The following is a 17083-nucleotide window of genomic DNA, read 5'->3' on the forward strand; positions in this document are numbered from 1 at the left end:
CTAACCCCAAGTATTAGGCAGCTAGCCAAGTGACCAGCTGGAAGCTCAAGCCACCACATACACACTACCAAAGAAGACCTTGCAGCTCTAGGCCTTCATAGACATCATCTTTGTGAAAGTGGGCTAAAACAGATCTTGACTTTAAGGAGACAGGAGGAACATATGGGATTTGCCTTGTCTGTTGCTGCAGTACACTGAGCTATTGTTTCAATGAAGTCTCTGGTATAAGGCCAAGATAGGAGAGCCATGGGGTGTAAAGGTTAGACTGATGAACTGGGCCAATGGATCCCTGGGTTCTAGTCGCCAGTCAGCCATGGAGTTCCCTGGGTGACTTTGGGCCGGTCACTGACTCTCAGCCTAACCTACATCTCTCCTCTCTCATCTCACACTATTGCCCCGCTCGTGCTCTTCGCTCCTCTGATGCCATGTTTCTCACCTGCCCAAGGGTCTCTACTTCCCCTGCTCGGCTTCGTCCATTTTCTTCTGCTGCCCCTTATGCCTGGAACGCTCTTCCAGAACATTTGAGAACTACAAGTTCAATCGCAGCTTTTAAAGCTCAGCTAAAAACCTTTCTTTTTCCTAAAGCTTTTAAAACTTGATTTTGCTCTGACTTTATACTGTTAGTTTTACCCTACCCTGTGCCTGTTTGGTGCATTCTCTTCCCCTCCTTATTGTTTTATTATGGTTTTATTAGAATGTAAGCCTATGCGGCAGGGTCTTACTATTTACTGTTTTACTCTGTACAGCACCATGTACATTGATGGTGCTATATAAATAAATAAATAAATAATAATAATAATAAAGATAAAATGGAAAAAGTAGGAGGATCATGTATGCAGCCTTGGGCCCCTTGGAGGAAAAGTGGGATATAATGTAACAAATAAGATCTCTTTCTTGGTTGGTCACAGTCAGTTAAACCTGATGTGTGTGAAATTAGGATTTATTTATTTATTGGGCTCAGAAACATATAGGCAGCCAATGCAAGTGGGCCAGAGCCAGTCTTATATGCTCGAACCTTCTGGTTCTAGTTATCAATCTGGATGCTGCATTTTGCACAAGCTGCAGCTTCTGAACCATCTTCAAAGGCAGCCCCACATAGAGCACATTACAGTAATCTAATTGGGAGGTTACCAGAGCATGGACAACTGAAGTTAGGTTATCCATGTCCAGATAGGGCCGTAAGCTGGGCCACCAACCAAAGTTGGTAGAAGGCACTCTGTGCCACTGAGGCCACCTGAGCCTCAAGGGACAGAGATGGTTCTAGGAGAACCCCCGAGCTACGAACCTGCTCCTTCAGAGAGGTTGCAACCCCATCCAGAACAAGTTGAACACCCACTATCCGGTCAGAAGAACCACCCATTAACAGCATCTCAGTCTTGTCTGGATTGAATTTCAGTTTATTAGCCCTCATCCAGTCCATTGTTGCTGCCAGGCACATTTACAGCCTCACCTGATGAAGATGAGAAGAAGTAGAGCTGTGTGTCATCAGCGTACTGATGACAACGTACTCCAAAACTCTGGATGACCGCACCCAAAGGTTTCAAACAGCATGGGGGACAAAACTGACACACACACACACCCGCAGAACTCCATACTGGAGAATCCACGGAGCCAAGCAAAGTTCCCCCAATACCACCTTCTGGAGACAACCAGCCAAGTAGGAGCAGAACCAGTGCAATGCAGTACCTCCCACTCCCAACTCAGCCAGTCATTCCAGGATACCATAGTTGATGGTACTGAAAGCCGCTGAGAGATCAAGGAGTATCGACATATAGTGGTGGCCAAAATTGTGGACACTTTTTGAAATTTTCATGTTTTGCAAGTTTGCATGCTTATAGACAATGTTCTGTTCCACGAAATTCAAATGTTTATATATCAGCTGAAAGACCTGATTCACATAATACAACAATCCTGCTTCTTTTCCTGGGTGTCCAATCAATTGTTCTTTGGTGCCATTGCTGTATTTATGATGTACGTACTTACAGTTGTAATTTGAGAAATACTTCAAATATTCACACAATCTCCAATTGCGCTTCAGTTACAGAACAAACAGCAAAACTGACTTTCCCCAACTTGAAACATGATGTATCGCAGCTACTGCCATGTGATTAGTCCCCAGAACAGACTGTGATTGGCCAGTAGGATTTGCAATTCCAATCCGCTTCTTCAATCAATCACCTGTGTTTGTTTTTAGACTAAAGTAAGCATAACATTTTTTGTACTGCAGATATTTGCATTCTGTTTTTTGTATTGAATTCAGCACTAAAATCTCTTTCAATTGATATATAAACATTTGGAACAGAACATTTCCTAAAAGCATGCAAAGTTGCAAAACATGAAAATTTCAAAAAATGTCCACGATTTTGGCCACCACTGTAGGTGATCATTCTGGGCGACCAAGGCTGTTTCCTGATTTTCTGATCCAACATGCAGTTTTACAAGCTTAATCTAATTTGCCATTTTCTTGTCTTGTACATACACTATATTTTGTCAGACTCCCAAGAATTAAAACAGAAATAGGGTTATCACTTAATGGATATTAGTGATCCACATTCTCAACAGCTAATTATTCTGTGCTTGATGATTGGCAGCTATGTGTGCAAACTGACTTAATCCAGCCTTCCCCCTCCATGTGATGCAATTTGCTAGTGCTCAGAATAATATTGCATTGTAGTTTATTCACATATACAAATCCCCACATGGTGTTGCAGTTATCAAATGATGAAAAATGCATGTGTGAATCAGGCACGTATTATGGGCATGAGTATCCACGCCAAGTCAGTCTGTGACAGCTAGCTGATGTTGTTTTGTAACTTTTCTCTTTTATCCTGCAGTACCAGCTGGCATTCCTTGCCAGTATATTTGACTATTCATAAAGCAGAGGAGCGCTATATAGGCATAGGCAAAAAGATTTTTAAAAAAGGAGCCTGCAGCTGAGTTTCAGGTTCTGATAATCTAAATATAGCACTAGGATATTTGAGGAGTTAGATATCTAACATCCTAGAGCAACATGCCATGCAATTATGGCTCTTATATTCAAGGGGGAGAAATAGATGGCTGATTGAGCAGGTGGAAAATAAATCTTTCCAGAGCTTGCTGTTTTATTTCTCTAGTTTGAATCCTCTCCAAAGTAGCTATTCAATTGTGTGCAAAGCATTGCATATTAAACAGAATTCATCCTAATGTTGTCCGTTATAATACTAGCCAGTGTAACATCCCATGAGATATAGAGATTTTCACATAAAAAAGTACCAATGACTTTCAATTTAGCCTGCAACATCAGAGCAGGGGCTTGTAGTATGTGTACACTTTTATTACTTGCTTGTATGAACATATGTTGAAAGTGCTAAGAAAGAAAGGAAAAGAATAGGTGCCAAGTAATAGGCTCAGTTAATTACAACAGGAGGGAAAAGACACACAATGAGGAATTTGCGTATTATATCTAGGACAGCAAACCAAGCAGAGCTAAAATGAAGGACCAAAAACAAAGAGAGGAGTATAGAAAAGTTATTTGTGTGATGCAGATTTCTAGAAGTGCATGGCATGAGAATAAATATCCACTTATCTAACCTTAAGGACTTCTTTTGTATACTTCAAGTGCTCATTTCCACATTTTAGAGAGAATCTTTAATGACACAAATCACACTAACTCTCTCCAAATCCGTCAGTGTATCTGTGTAATCCCTCACATGTTTGCATACTTGTCTATAAGGAAATAAGTATTTTTTTTAATGCCCCCCTTCCGACATTACAATTTAACAGGGTGTTTTCCATTAACAAAAATAGAAGGAGGAGGAGCTGCAACATGGATGACTTTAGCCCATGATTCATTCATGGCTGCTTGCCAAAAACTGAATACATTGAAGGCCTGCAGCCTCCAGAGGAAAGGTAGACTACTTTTTAAAAACCACAAAGACGTGAATGATTTACAGAGAACTGAGAGAAAAGGCTTTCAAGACTGTCCCAGCTAAAAGGGAAAAACTTTCTTAGGCCCTGACCCTGGAAAGATTTACTGTGCAGATGACAAAATTTGCAAAGCATAAACAGTTGGAATAAGCTAGCCCCCACCCCATTAATCCAGGGGGTTTAATCCTCCCTCTGAGGATAAGTAATGGCCCTATTTTATTTCTGTACACAAAACAAGTTCACCACAAACCTAGCCCAGAGATGCACCACATACTTCAGCCACGTTGGACAAATAAAACCGACTAATGTTACAGTCAACCTCTATAATAAAAACAACACCTGTAATGTGAAAGAGACTGTGCCAATGCCATTGACTTCCTGGGCTTTGGCTCTACGCAGAACATCTGCTGCACATAAAAATGCTTAATTAGCTGTTGAACCGAGTGTAACTTTTTTTCTTTCTATCTTTTTTGCCTCCAGAACATTACATTTACTTTCATTCAGCTAGCAAGGTTCAAGATGAAGGCAGTTAGTTCTTTATCAAGATGGGGGTCAACCTCTAGTCTCTCTCTCTCTGATCAAGTTACTTCTAATGTTTTGACCCATATTTTTCATGAGATGATCTGTCCCAAAGTGGCAACTTAAGTAAAGTCTAATCTTTATTATGTTTGGTGATTTCCATGTCCTGTATCTCCTCTCTTATGAAAGTGGATATGTGCAGTGTAAGTATGCTCGACTATAAAATTATACAAATGCAATTTTATATGTGTGTCTGTTCACACTTCTGAAATAATAACCTATTTATAAACTATTGAGAACCACCTTCAGCACAGCAACTTAGTTGCCAACCAATGACGGTAGTCAAGGTGCACATGCTTTGATGTGCAAGCAAAGGTATAATATATTTAACCCTTGTTTTGTCAGCTTGGCTTAGCCTGCACTGTACCATTTCTTATGTACATGATAACGTAAGCTGATTCTCACAGAGCCTGTTGCTAAACTAGTTAAGAGTTGCATGTTTTGTTATCTTCAGCAACATTCAAATAGGATTATGTATCAGTTACATTTAAACAGCCTGTGGTGGTGGTGGTGGTATTATTATTATTATTATTATTATTATTATTATTATTATTATTTGTATCCTGCCTTTTGCCCAATACTGGGCCATTTCCTTTAATGAGGGAAAGGGGAAAACTTAAGAGCTAACTAAACAACAACACCGAAATAATTGCATTTACAGAGTTGTGTGAATGCTCCCATAAATACATACCAGAAGAGTTGGGGGAGGGTAACCATGGTGCCTTACCAATTACTAGCCCAGGGGTAGAGAACCTCTTTCAACCAAAGGGATAAATTCAATTTTGGAGAAGCCCTCAGGAAGAGGTGGGAGGAGCACATTCCAGTGGTGGACGGGTCAAAGGCATACAAGGCACAGCCAAAAATACCAGCAGATTTTCATTTAAAGCTCTTTCTGCTAGTAAGCCTTAGGAGAGGGCTGGGTAAATTCTGCAGAAAAGCAATCAGTGGTGGAGGAACAGGGGAAAGGAGAAAGGCCGCCTAGGGAGTCCTGGAGGGCTGGATTGGGACCTCAGGCCTGAGATTCCCCCACCCCCATACTAGGCATTCTAATTATATATTAACAAACGACTTTTAAAACAGAACATGCTTTGGAGGCAGTATACTCTTTTTCAAACACAATTATTTTATTGCTCGGAATGCAATTATAAAATACAGAAATACATATTCACAGAGAAGATGTATTCACCAATAAAGAAGGGAGGAAAGGCACCACTGCTGGGGGTGGGGGAGGGAGAGGAGAGATGAAGTCTCCAAGATGCACACACGCACACACACATACACACACACACACACAATTAATAAGAACACAGTTCTTCAAGGGTAATAGCTGTCTTGCCTTCATTTGGATTTGAGGTTTCATACCTTATAAACTGCACATCTCATAGCTTTAGCAATAAAGTTTAAAAAGCTGTCTTCTGCAAAGTTGCCTTATGGTTGCCATTTACTCTCTTTCTAAAATTAAATAGTGCCGCTCCTTAAGATGTCCTCACTGGATTCTGACAGTTGCAAGAACTGTCAGCCAGTGGCTAACCTCCCATTTTTGGCAAGGTACTCCTCGTGGGTAGCGGTTCAATTCCAGAAACATTTGGATGAGACTGACTACCTGGAGCCATTTCAGTAACTGACAAAAGTTTGACAATGAAATCACTTTGGTTACCCCAGCAGATGACCTATGAAGGAAGACAGGAGAATTAGCATATGAATAGGAATATATTGATTTGGCATTACTAGCTTCAGTTTTTAAAAACGCAGGACTCCATTTGGATACCAGTTGGTTCCACTTCTTATGTGAATTTCGTATACCACTGTTCGGGCTACATAACCTTTGGCTTAAATCCCACGTCACACTGGCAGGAAGTCCTCCAGAATAATGGGACTTTCTCCCTCTCTCCTTCTTGTGCTGCCCAAACAGCTGTTCCAGAGGGTTTCCCAGCATTTTTGAGGGCACATGGAGGCTGATGGATGGGAAGGGGGCATTGTCCCCCCACCCGGTTCTGCTGATGCAATTGCTTCCATCAGCAGAATGACCACAGTTGGATGCAACTCTTTATTCCCTCCTTCCCTCCAGACTTCACTGCCATCACAAGTGTCCTGCATTGCTCTTGGGGTTCTGCCAAGAGGTCAAGCAGAAACTTTCTCCTTCCTAGTCTACCTAATCATTAAGCATTTAGATTCAAATTGCCATTCATTTGCATGGAGAATGGAAACCATTTATTAGCATACAATTCCCAGATTGGCTTTCACAAGCCTCTTAAAGCAGGTAGCTGAATACACTGGTATTCACCTGGCTAACACAAGAGGGTTCACCATAGGAGCCCAGGAAGCTGCCTTCGACCAAGTCAGAGCGCTGGCTTGTCTAACTCAGTAGCATCTACTCTTGACTGGCCACGGCTCTCCAGTGTTTCAGGCAGGAGTCTTTTCCATCCCTAGCGAATGAACTTGCATTTATGTGCTGTACTACTAAGGTTCAGCCCTACCTCAAGCACAGCACTGGCACATGCAAACACTTCCGCACAGCTTGCATGGGGGCTGGGTAACATCTATTTGCAGCCCTCCAGTCCCATGTTAAACACAGGTCTGCCACATTTATGTGTAAAGACCAGGGTCTGCAGCCGTCATCAGGCAGAATTAATTCCACCCCATCAAAGTCAGTGGCATGTGCACAGGATTGCAAGCTTTTGGGTTTTCAGCTGGTTTAGTAAAGCAGATCTGGCAAGGGGCACTGCATTCAGAGCTAGAGGCCAGAGCTAAAATCTAGAGAGGTCCGCAGGACTGTTCCAGTGTGCAAGTTCCAGGCATACGGGCAGATTGGCCCCACAAGAGATTCTTAAATACCTTCCATGTTCAAAAAGTAAGCAGGGGACTTTGCAAAAGAGCTCTTCAGAAAATAAACAGCTGACAGTACATGTCCGGTAGTATGAACCGTCCCCCTTTACTATATTAACAATCAGTTTTACGTTAGTCCTTTGGACATACAATAATCATGTAAATTTGGAATATAAAGCCTTCCATCACAAGAGGTTCCTATACCCCCCCCATTTCAATAGCACTAAAACATGAGCAAGGTTTGCCTCAAACTGATCATGAAAATAAGATACCCAAACTCTGTAAACCTCTAGCCTTTTTCTGTGACAACTTTCAATAGTATAATGGACATAGGTAAGCCCTTTATACTATTTTAATGAAATATTCCTTCCTTTTGTGGTTGCTTTTTCCTATTTTTATTACCACAGAAATTGAAAGTGTGAATTAAGCCCTTAAAAATCACTGTTATGAGCTTTCAGGCCCTCATGCTAACTGGGCCTCCAATTCAAATTTACATACATTTATAGTTACCTGCCTTCAGCTCATGAAAGAGGCTGGACTATAATCAAATTTAAATTAATTTTTTAACCCGAAGTCTAGAATGCCTTCTAAGCAAACATGAACGTAGAACTGTTTATCATGGTATAATCTTCAAAAGGAATGTCATTTTCAATTCCTTCGTTCCAAGCATTTCTCTTTAAATGCAAAGGCCACTTACACAGAGGCCCCAAAACACTCCAGAGGCCCTTGCCCATGTCTCTATATGTTAAACATCTCTGCACAGTTGTATAAGTACATAGCTTTAGCAAGTGGACCACCCCCTCCCTACAATCATTACTTATTTCCACTTTGCCCTATGAGGGATTACTTTTAGGATCCATGCTGGGGAGTCAAATAATATAGTACAATGGAACTTTCCTGATCAACTCTGAAAGAAAAACAAGTTTCGGCTGCCCTCCTTTGTGCCTCAGTAAACTAAAGTTCATAGATTTGGAGTGGTGAGGGAGGAAAGCAGCCTATACACTAAGGAATAAGATAACTGTTCCCTGATTTTAACCATAGGTTGACATTAAAAGCTCTCTGTGAACTGGCAGTGCAGCAGCACTCTTAAATTATATATCCAAACACCCACACATTATTGGACCCAGAAGCTCAACTATAACCTGACCTTATTTTGAAATATGACCCGCTCACCAATATTTGGCTGTGAATTATGCTGCTGTCAACCATGCCTTAAAAACAAATGGCTGACCTTTTTCAAAGTTACTTGACATGCAACTCTACACAGCAAGAGTGCCACGAGTAAAAGAGTTCAGTTCAGTGCTATCCGGTGTTTCTCCAGCTGTGATTAGACCATCATGAGTTCTTGCTGAAGTAAAAGATGCAAGATCATGGGCCAATCCTGCAGAAGAACTGTTGGCACAAACATGATCAGAGATGACACAGCAATATAAGAATGGCAAAAGACGTCATTTTGTAGGAGTTAGAAACACGACACACACACACGGCACATACTCAAACGTAGAAAAAGAGCAGTTCTAAAGAATCATCGGGGGGTGGGGGTGGGGAAGCCCAGATGTTCTTCAAGAAAGCGGAAAATGAAGATCTCTGTTTCTCTTACATGCAAGACAGTTTGTATATAAATACCACAAACATGTTTCTGCATATTCTTAATTTTCCAAGGCAAGGTGATACAACAGGTAGAATTGGAATAATCCTTAGCCAGAAGACCATCAGTCAATTTTTGAAAACGTCCAAACCCACAGACGTCATGTCTTCCTTAGCCATCCTTTCGTCATTTTGTACATCTTCTTCAAGCTGTAACTCAACGATTTTTTCATACCTTTTAAAAAGAAATATATATATCAGAAGAACAAAGAATTTTAATGGGACAGAATTAAGCCCTTTCCATTCAGAGTCAAGTAATCCTTGGCTGCCCGTAGCCATGGCAGGCTAAACAGTTGTCAGGTGCTGAGAAGGTAACGTGGCCATATTAGCGCTAAGTGCATATGAGAATTTAAAAAGCACTACTTACAGGGGCAGCCTGGAAGCTGTGGAGTAGCTTCCCTGTTAAGAGTCGCTCAGCCCCTGTTAAAAGTTTCCTTATTTCAGCAGACTTTAATGTATTAATGTAATTTGCTAACCTGCTGTTTTGCTGCTTTTAAAGGGTAGGTGCTGTTTTTAAGTCATCTTTATTGGTTTTGGGTTGGATCCAGATTGAGTACTACTCAGAACACACCCACTGAAATCAATGGGACATAAATCTGGATCCAACCCAAAATGATTATCTTGCAATGCTTGTTTATTTTAATGTGTTTTAATTTTTGTAAGCTACTTTATACTTTACCAGGAAAACAGAAGACAATAATACATTTCTACATGGCTCTGCAATGTTATTTCTCTGCTCACCCTCACCCTCCCCTTTTCTGAGAAAATTCTTGATTGTTGTCTCATTAACTACAAATGTAGAATTAAAAGCCAAAGCATAACTTCAATAATATACCAAATGTTTCTGAAGTTTATACTATATTACTTGGTGAGACGTCCAACAGCTTTATGGCTGCTTCTTAAATCAAGAGAATTTGACAATATTCATCAGTCAATTAATCCATTTTAACTAGTCCCCAAAGTCTCATTTCTAAATTTTGCTCTTTAACAGTCTCTCATGATTTCACACACTGCAGAAGCAAGCATGCTTGTTGCTGCCAGGACCAAAGATGACCACCTTCAAGATTTCCGTCAGCACTCTTCTGATACTATGTAACTAAATCCCCCACACACCGAATTGCTTAAGTACTTCCTTTTAGCCCTGCCATTTGTCACTTTCAAAACTTCCTGGTATTTTCACTCTGAGAAAATGGGCCTGTTCTCCTCCCCTGCCGCCGCCGCCGCTCCCACTCCTTTCAGGCTAGATCTGTGCCGGATATAGCATCCTTTGCTTTCTATTTCTTCCATCCATATAGCCTGAAAAAACAGCTGTCATGTTTCATGGCTGACGTAAAGTATCTGCACTTTGCAATGCCTACTAGATGCAAGCACAGCAAGATGCATGGTTCATTCAGAATGGAGTATTCCTGCTTCCGAGCAAGAAATGGGCATAAGCCATCAGTGTGGCAAACCTGATGGTATACTTATACCAATCGGAACATCCCTACGAAACAGTAATAAAGGCAGCTTTGCATGTGACACAAAAGCAGGGGAAGCACGAGCTCTTTGCACTGCCTTTACTCATATTTCCTGTGTCCGTCTCCTTCGTCTTATCCATGTAGAACTCAAGCACTATTCCAGCCTCTAAAGGGTAGGCCCGCTTATGCCAACTTGGTGCCCTCCAGATGTTTTGGACTACAACTCCAACGTTATTGACCACTGGCTATGATGGATGAGGCTGATGGGAGTTGTAGTCTAAAACATCTGGAGGGCGTTAAGTTGGGGAAGGCTGGTGTAGACTTAACACAACAATGTGGGATGGGGACTGCACACACCAACTCTGCCCCCTCAGCCCTTGAGCTCCCCTGTTGAAGGGGAAAGTTGGCAGCAGGCTTCTACTTACGCCTACTTGAATGCAAGTAGAAGCTGCCAATGTGATTGAGAACCTCCTTGATCAAGATCCCTGACAAAGCAGAGGATTCTATTCACATTCAACCAATTGAATATGAAGTGAGGGGGTGAGGCCAGCTTGCAAGGATGTTGGGGGCAGCCAAGTCCCTGGTATATATAAACCTATTCAGACATAATGCACAGTACAAAAATAACTCTAGGAAAAAAACTGGGGGGAATCTTTCCCCTCCCTCTTTGCCCACAGTCAATGAGGACTGAACATAGAGAGCACAGAATGCTAAGGGACTGTTGGGAAAAGAAAATGGGTGGGGGTATGGAATGGAGTATCCTGGAAGAGGGCATAGCTGGCTGGGTGGAACCCTGAGCAGGAACACTCCACACTGCAACATTTTGTTGCGGGCACCACTTGTAGTTTTACCACGGGTGTCTGCACCAAGCTACTTTCTTGCTTGCTGCAGGAACATCTCCCCGCTGCCCAGAACATCACACTCAGGGTGCACCCCACATGTTGAGAACCACCGATGCAGCCAGTGAAAGAATGCCTGCAGCACTCTTGGCAGCCCCACGCTGTTGCTTCTGGAAACCGACACGGCCAGCCTGTGTGTTTGTCTGGTTACTCAACAGCTCGTGGAGTGGACAAGTCTTTGAAAAGAAAATAGGCCTGTTTGAACCACAAGCAGCTGGTGGATCCCCACCACCATAAATGTGTCTAAGTAGGCAACTGTGGAGGACCTCCACTCCTGAACCTGCACAGCCTCCTTACAGATGGAGGGAGGGATAGGCCAGAGGCTACATGTAAATCAAGGTAGCCCCAGTACTTGGGAAGGGCTGCTTTTACCCCACTATTGCTGCCAATAAAAATCTGAATGCTTAGAAGTTTTTCCCCTACCATACCCAGGAATACCTGGAAGAATTCTCATTCAGAATTTAATAGCAACACATGCCTTGGCAGAAAGCTAAACCTGACTAGATCATTACTGCAAATATAACAAAGCATGATCTTATTTCACATACGGTTGCCAAATGCAATAATATATTGTTATTTTTTTAAAAGAAAAAAACCATGCAACGTTCCTTCGAAGCAGCTAAATATAAAACTTTTCAAAGCTTTAGGTTCCAAAAGACCGTAAGGCCAAGAGGAAAAATAAATCAATGGATGGTGCCACTTCTAATAGAAACCAGACCAGAAGTCTTGCCACAGATTTTAGAAAACATACAGGCCCTTTTCTTGAAAAGCTAAATGGGGCATCTGACAGTAAACAAAAATATAGGGCTCAAACTAGGTTAAAACCACACTGGCAGAGAAAGATGAAGGGAAATCCTGTTAGATGGCTGAAGGTCTTTGTTGTGTTCTCTGCCAAATTATGTTTTCAAGCAGAACATGCTGGCTACATAATGACTACCATCTAGGATCTAACTGTGTACTAACAGATGGTCTGTAGATATTTCAAAATTTAACAAGGGTTGTTTTACCTGTGCTTCAACATGTGACAACTTAAGTGTTTATAAAATATTGAAACAAGTAACTGTTGGATTGTTGCATGCTAGTTGAGTAACATGTAATGTTGACAACTTATCCCAGGTTCTAGAAGTCAGCCGTATTCCGAATGACTGCCAGGGAAATTGGAGGCGGGGAAGAGATGAAAGGCAAGTTGCTAATGCAACGTCTGGCTTTAAGATTCTGCCTCAAGCCTGCCATTAAAATTTGAATAAAGTCTGCGTGGGAAAGAGGAAAAAGGGCGTAGGAGATGGGTGGATAATACAGCACAATAAATAATACTCATACAAGTCTGTGCTAGTTCAAAGATTCATTAGGAGAATTACAGTTGTAACAAGAGAAGGATGTTTAAGTGGTTAAACCGGTATCTTTGTATACAGCTGAACATGTGAAAAACACCCACACAGCAACCAAACTTAATTGTGTTTATGTTCTTAAGACATCTGGCATACTGCTACCATCACTGCAGTTACAGAGGGAGGACACAGACTTAACTATTAGTAAATTAAAATGTGTTAACGGCCCAGGGTCAAGATGTGCAGGGATTCCTACCAATTAAAACGTTTTAAAACAGATGGCTACTGCAGGTGTTAGCAACTGGTCTCGAGTGGCAAACATCTCATATATGAAGTGTCAATGCAACTGAGATCAGACTCTCATGGAAGGCGCTACATTTTCAGAAACTCACAAAAGATTATTACTTTCATAGCCACACAAACCAAGCAAGAAAGAAAGCACAATAGCTTCCTTCTTATTCTACAGAAAAGTCAATAGCATAGCTAAATTACATCCTTCAGGTGAGTTTCCTAGGCAATTTACATAGCGCATGTACAGTGGAGGAAAAGAGAAGAAAAGACTTTATTATCCAAATAAAAATTCGGAACTGATAAGGTATCCTTCTCAGGGCAGAACTACACATTACACCTGTAATGGAGCTGCTGGCAAAAAGGCAACCCAAGCCAAGTTTCCCATTTTCTCTCCCTAACACGTAGCACGGCTTACCTTGTGTCCCAAGGCCATTATGCTGTTCATTTCACCATCCTCACTTCACACCAGTTACTGCCAGAAACAGGGAAATGGTTTGATGTTATGGCATCTGGATAGGAAAGCAGCCTTCCCCAACTTGGTGCCCTCCTGATGTTATGGACATCAACTCCCATCAGCCTCAGCCAGCATGGAATTCTGGGAGTTGTCAGCCAAAACATCTGGAGAGACCAGGCTAGAGAAGGTTATGTTACAGAGTGAATGGGAGGAACTCAACACAAAACTGTGTTTTTGGCAGCAGCATTATAAGAACAGCATTAGTCATTCTTAAATGTGTAGTTCTGTCCTCACATTACATGAGAAGGGGCACTGCTGGGGAAGGACTGTAACTCAGTGACTGGGCACATTAAGCAGGAAGTCCCAGGCCCAGTCCTGGCATCTCTGGATAGGCCTGGAAAAGACTCCTCTGAAACCCCAGAGAGCCAGGGTAGAAAATACTGAGCTAAATGGAAGCTGCATCCTATGTTCCTATATTTAAAGATGCTGCTCTGCAAAGATATTCAAATGTCATTAAGCACTTTTGACTCACTATTTAAATAACACCCGATTCATAGTTTACAGTGACAAGAATGTGTGCCACATTGACAGCACTGAGCACATCCGCCATTGGTTCCCAAATGTTTGAAGACATAAATCTCAATGTGCAAAACACCAGCCACCATAAGGTACAATTTGGCTCTTTTGTTGTTTATTCGTTCAGTCGCTTCTGACTCTTCGTGACTTCATGGACCAGCCCACGCCAGAGCTTTCTGTCGGCCGTTGCCACCCCTAGCTACCTCAAGGTCGAGTCCGTCACCTCCAGAATATCATCCATCCATCTTGCCTTTGGTCAGCCCCTCTTCCTTTTGCCTTCCACTTTCCCTAGCATCAGCACCTTCTCCAGGGTATCCTGTCTTCTCATTATGTGGCCAAAGTACTTCAGTTTTGCCTTTAATATCATTATTGCCCTTTTAACAGATTTCCTTCAAGAGGAGTTTGAAAGAACGGCTTTTTAAATAGGGCAAAACAACACAAGCCCAGATCAAAACAGGCTTCTAAGCTCATTAAAATTAGGGCTGCCAATTTCAGTAATGTCACTCTATGCTCATTTAAGTACTTGTTAAATGTAGAGTTTATTTAACTCTACAGTACCCAGTTCAGTGAGTCATGAACTCACACAGACACCATTTCAACATATAACTGCAGAAATGTGTTTCTCAATAGCTCAAGAGCACAGTGCAGCTTTGTTAGTTGAGAGAGCAAGACAAAGTTTGCCAGAATGATTAGAATGGATGCTCTCAATTGAATCTCCTGCAGAGCACTCTGGGCCCAGCAGCTGTCAGATCGCTTTCCACGCCTTCTGAACCTCCCTAGGCTGCAGGTTCTTAGAGCACTAGAATCAACAGGGTTGATTTCCATGATGCTTTCAGCCCCAAGTTATGCAAGGTCATTATTATTCATTTCCATAATAGAATTAGCCTTGCACGTATACTTCCTTGAGAGTAAAACTATCAGGAAAACACAGCACCACATGGCCTTACCAGCTGTTAGGGCGGTTTTAGCACTCTGAATTAGACTGGACGATCTCACAATTCCTGAAATGCCTAGAGAGAGGGAGAAAGGATAAACAAAAACAGATGTTACCCACAGTATTATTATTTTAAAAAAAATAGGTTAAAAGTCAAATATTTTTCCAGTAACACAATAAACCCAGCATGGCAGCATACCTTGGCAGTAATCCCACCCAACAGTTTGGCTTTGGTCAAGTAGATTCAAATACTCATTCCAATAATTTATTTATTTATTTTTATATATGGAACACATACATTTACATTTTTAAAAAACTACTTCTGAAGGCCATTTCATTACACAGAGGACAACTTGAGTTTTGCTACTGATAGTACATCCCAAGGAAAGTTGCAGAATCTGACGCAGCTACCAGCCTTTTTATTAATTTGTTTATTTTAAGAATTTCTAGACCACCCTTCTTCCTAATAGATTTGAGGGCAATAAAAACAAACAAGCAAACATGAAAATCACCACAACATATCACATCATACTTCACATAATAAACCCATAAAACTGTAATGCAGACACAGAAGCAATATGCCTGGACAAATAAAAACGTCCTGACTTGGCACTGAAAGGATTATAAAATTGCTGCCACTCGAACTTCCCTAGGGAGGGTGTCCAAAAGTAAGGGTGCCACCACAGAAAAGGCTTAACTGTGACCAGATTAAATCAATGGGGCCTAAGATGACTGAGCTTTAACTGGGTTATGCCCATGGCAATTTAAGTAATCACCATTTTTACAGCACTTTTAAGGAGTGTCATTATTTTGCACATTTTACAGATGGAGGAATTGAGGCTGAATGAATCGAATTTCCCAGAGCTATTCAGTATGTTTATGACTCAGAAGCTATTCAAGTACAGATCTTGGGTTACAGGTATAATATGTCATCCACTGGGCATAACAGCCTTCAGGACTGTATTTTGTTTGGTAGGCACCAGTTATTGGCCTACCAAAGTACAACTAATTCTGCACACCCAAATGGGCTTTGGACTTGTTTTTCCTTACCAGTAGCTCCCCATGCCAAATGGGAAATTGCTTTTGAAACCAAGTAGTTTGTAATATGGAATAGGGCGCGCGTGTTTGTGTGTGTGGGGGGGGGGGGGGGGAGAGAGAGAGAGAGAAGGAGAGAGAGAGAAATCCCAACATGCATGCCCAGTCCTTGGACACACATAAAGCAGCATTTTGAATTTGTACTTTACAAATAAAAAGTCTCCAAAGGACCCAATGATTCACTTAAAAAATCTCAAGATCACGTTGCTGCTGTTTGATTCAATTGCACAGGTAAGAATGTTGACTACATTCTCATCTTGCCCAAGCTTGCTTTTTTAAAAACAAAACAAAAATAGATATTAAAATTTAAAATTCTGAAGTCACCACATACAAGATTGACCCTTAAACATCCACCCCTGTATTGCTTTTCATCAATAAACCTACCCTGGTGTACTACTAATCCACAGTCAGGATCATGAGCAACTTGCAATAAAATTTCTTCCACATCTCTGTTCTTCCCTGGAGGATCCATGAGAGAAGTTATTTGTTGCTGCAGGGTCCTTGGCAGAGCCATTAGCTGTGTAAATTGACCTTCTGGACTCTTATCTATCTAAAGATAGAGAAGAACGAACAGATAGTTTGTTTTATTTTTAGCAACACTACAATAATTTAAATATCAAAACTTAATAGCCATACTTTGTAACCAGACTGCCAATGTATAGCACAGTGCTAACTTTCCTTCTCCATGCCCCCCCTCCAACACTCCTGAAAAGAGGCACCTAAAAATCACAGGCAGCAGAAAATGGAAAGACCCTTTGTCCACCTTTCCCAGTATTGTCTACTGTTTTGATTGGCAGAGACTCCCCAAGATGTCATGCAGGCGATTTTTCCATCACCTGCTACCTGATCCAGTTCACTGGAGAAGCTAGGGATCAAACCTAAGACCTTTTGCATGGAGAACAGGTGCTCTATCACCTGGCCATGGCCCCTCATCCATGCTATGCATTTTAAGTACTCTAAGCACAAAAAATCTTTCAGACTCATCCAAAAGTCTTCAGTATTTATTCAGACATCCAAAATGTTCCATTTGACTCAAATATGAGAAGAGTTTTATTCCTACCACTCAGAGGACTTCACATCAAAGTGTGAGC

At 41.5% G+C, this 17083-nt stretch overlaps 1 protein-coding gene across 3 annotated transcripts in view; it reads right to left on the reverse strand.

The window, feature by feature from the left end:
• Positions 1-5593: 5593 nt before the first annotated feature.
• The window catches only part of TAMM41 (TAM41 mitochondrial translocator assembly and maintenance homolog), a 33979-nt gene continuing 22489 nt past the window's right edge, over positions 5594-17083 (reverse strand). For 2 of the 3 annotated variants that reach the window (XM_063121218.1, XM_063121217.1), the window contains 3 exons: positions 16377-16542; positions 14911-14973; positions 5594-9133 (listed from right to left, as the gene is read on the reverse strand). In XM_063121218.1, coding sequence (XP_062977288.1) covers positions 9060-9133; positions 14911-14973; positions 16377-16542 — 303 coding nt within the window. In that variant the 3' untranslated portion in view covers positions 5594-9059. The remainder of the gene's footprint in view (positions 9134-14910; positions 14974-16376; positions 16543-17083) is intronic. The other variant, XM_063121219.1, reaches the window with a different exon arrangement.

Source organism: Elgaria multicarinata, chromosome 3 (assembly GCF_023053635.1).
Source record: "Elgaria multicarinata webbii isolate HBS135686 ecotype San Diego chromosome 3, rElgMul1.1.pri, whole genome shotgun sequence".
NCBI classification, from domain to species: Eukaryota; Metazoa; Chordata; class Lepidosauria; order Squamata; family Anguidae; genus Elgaria; species Elgaria multicarinata.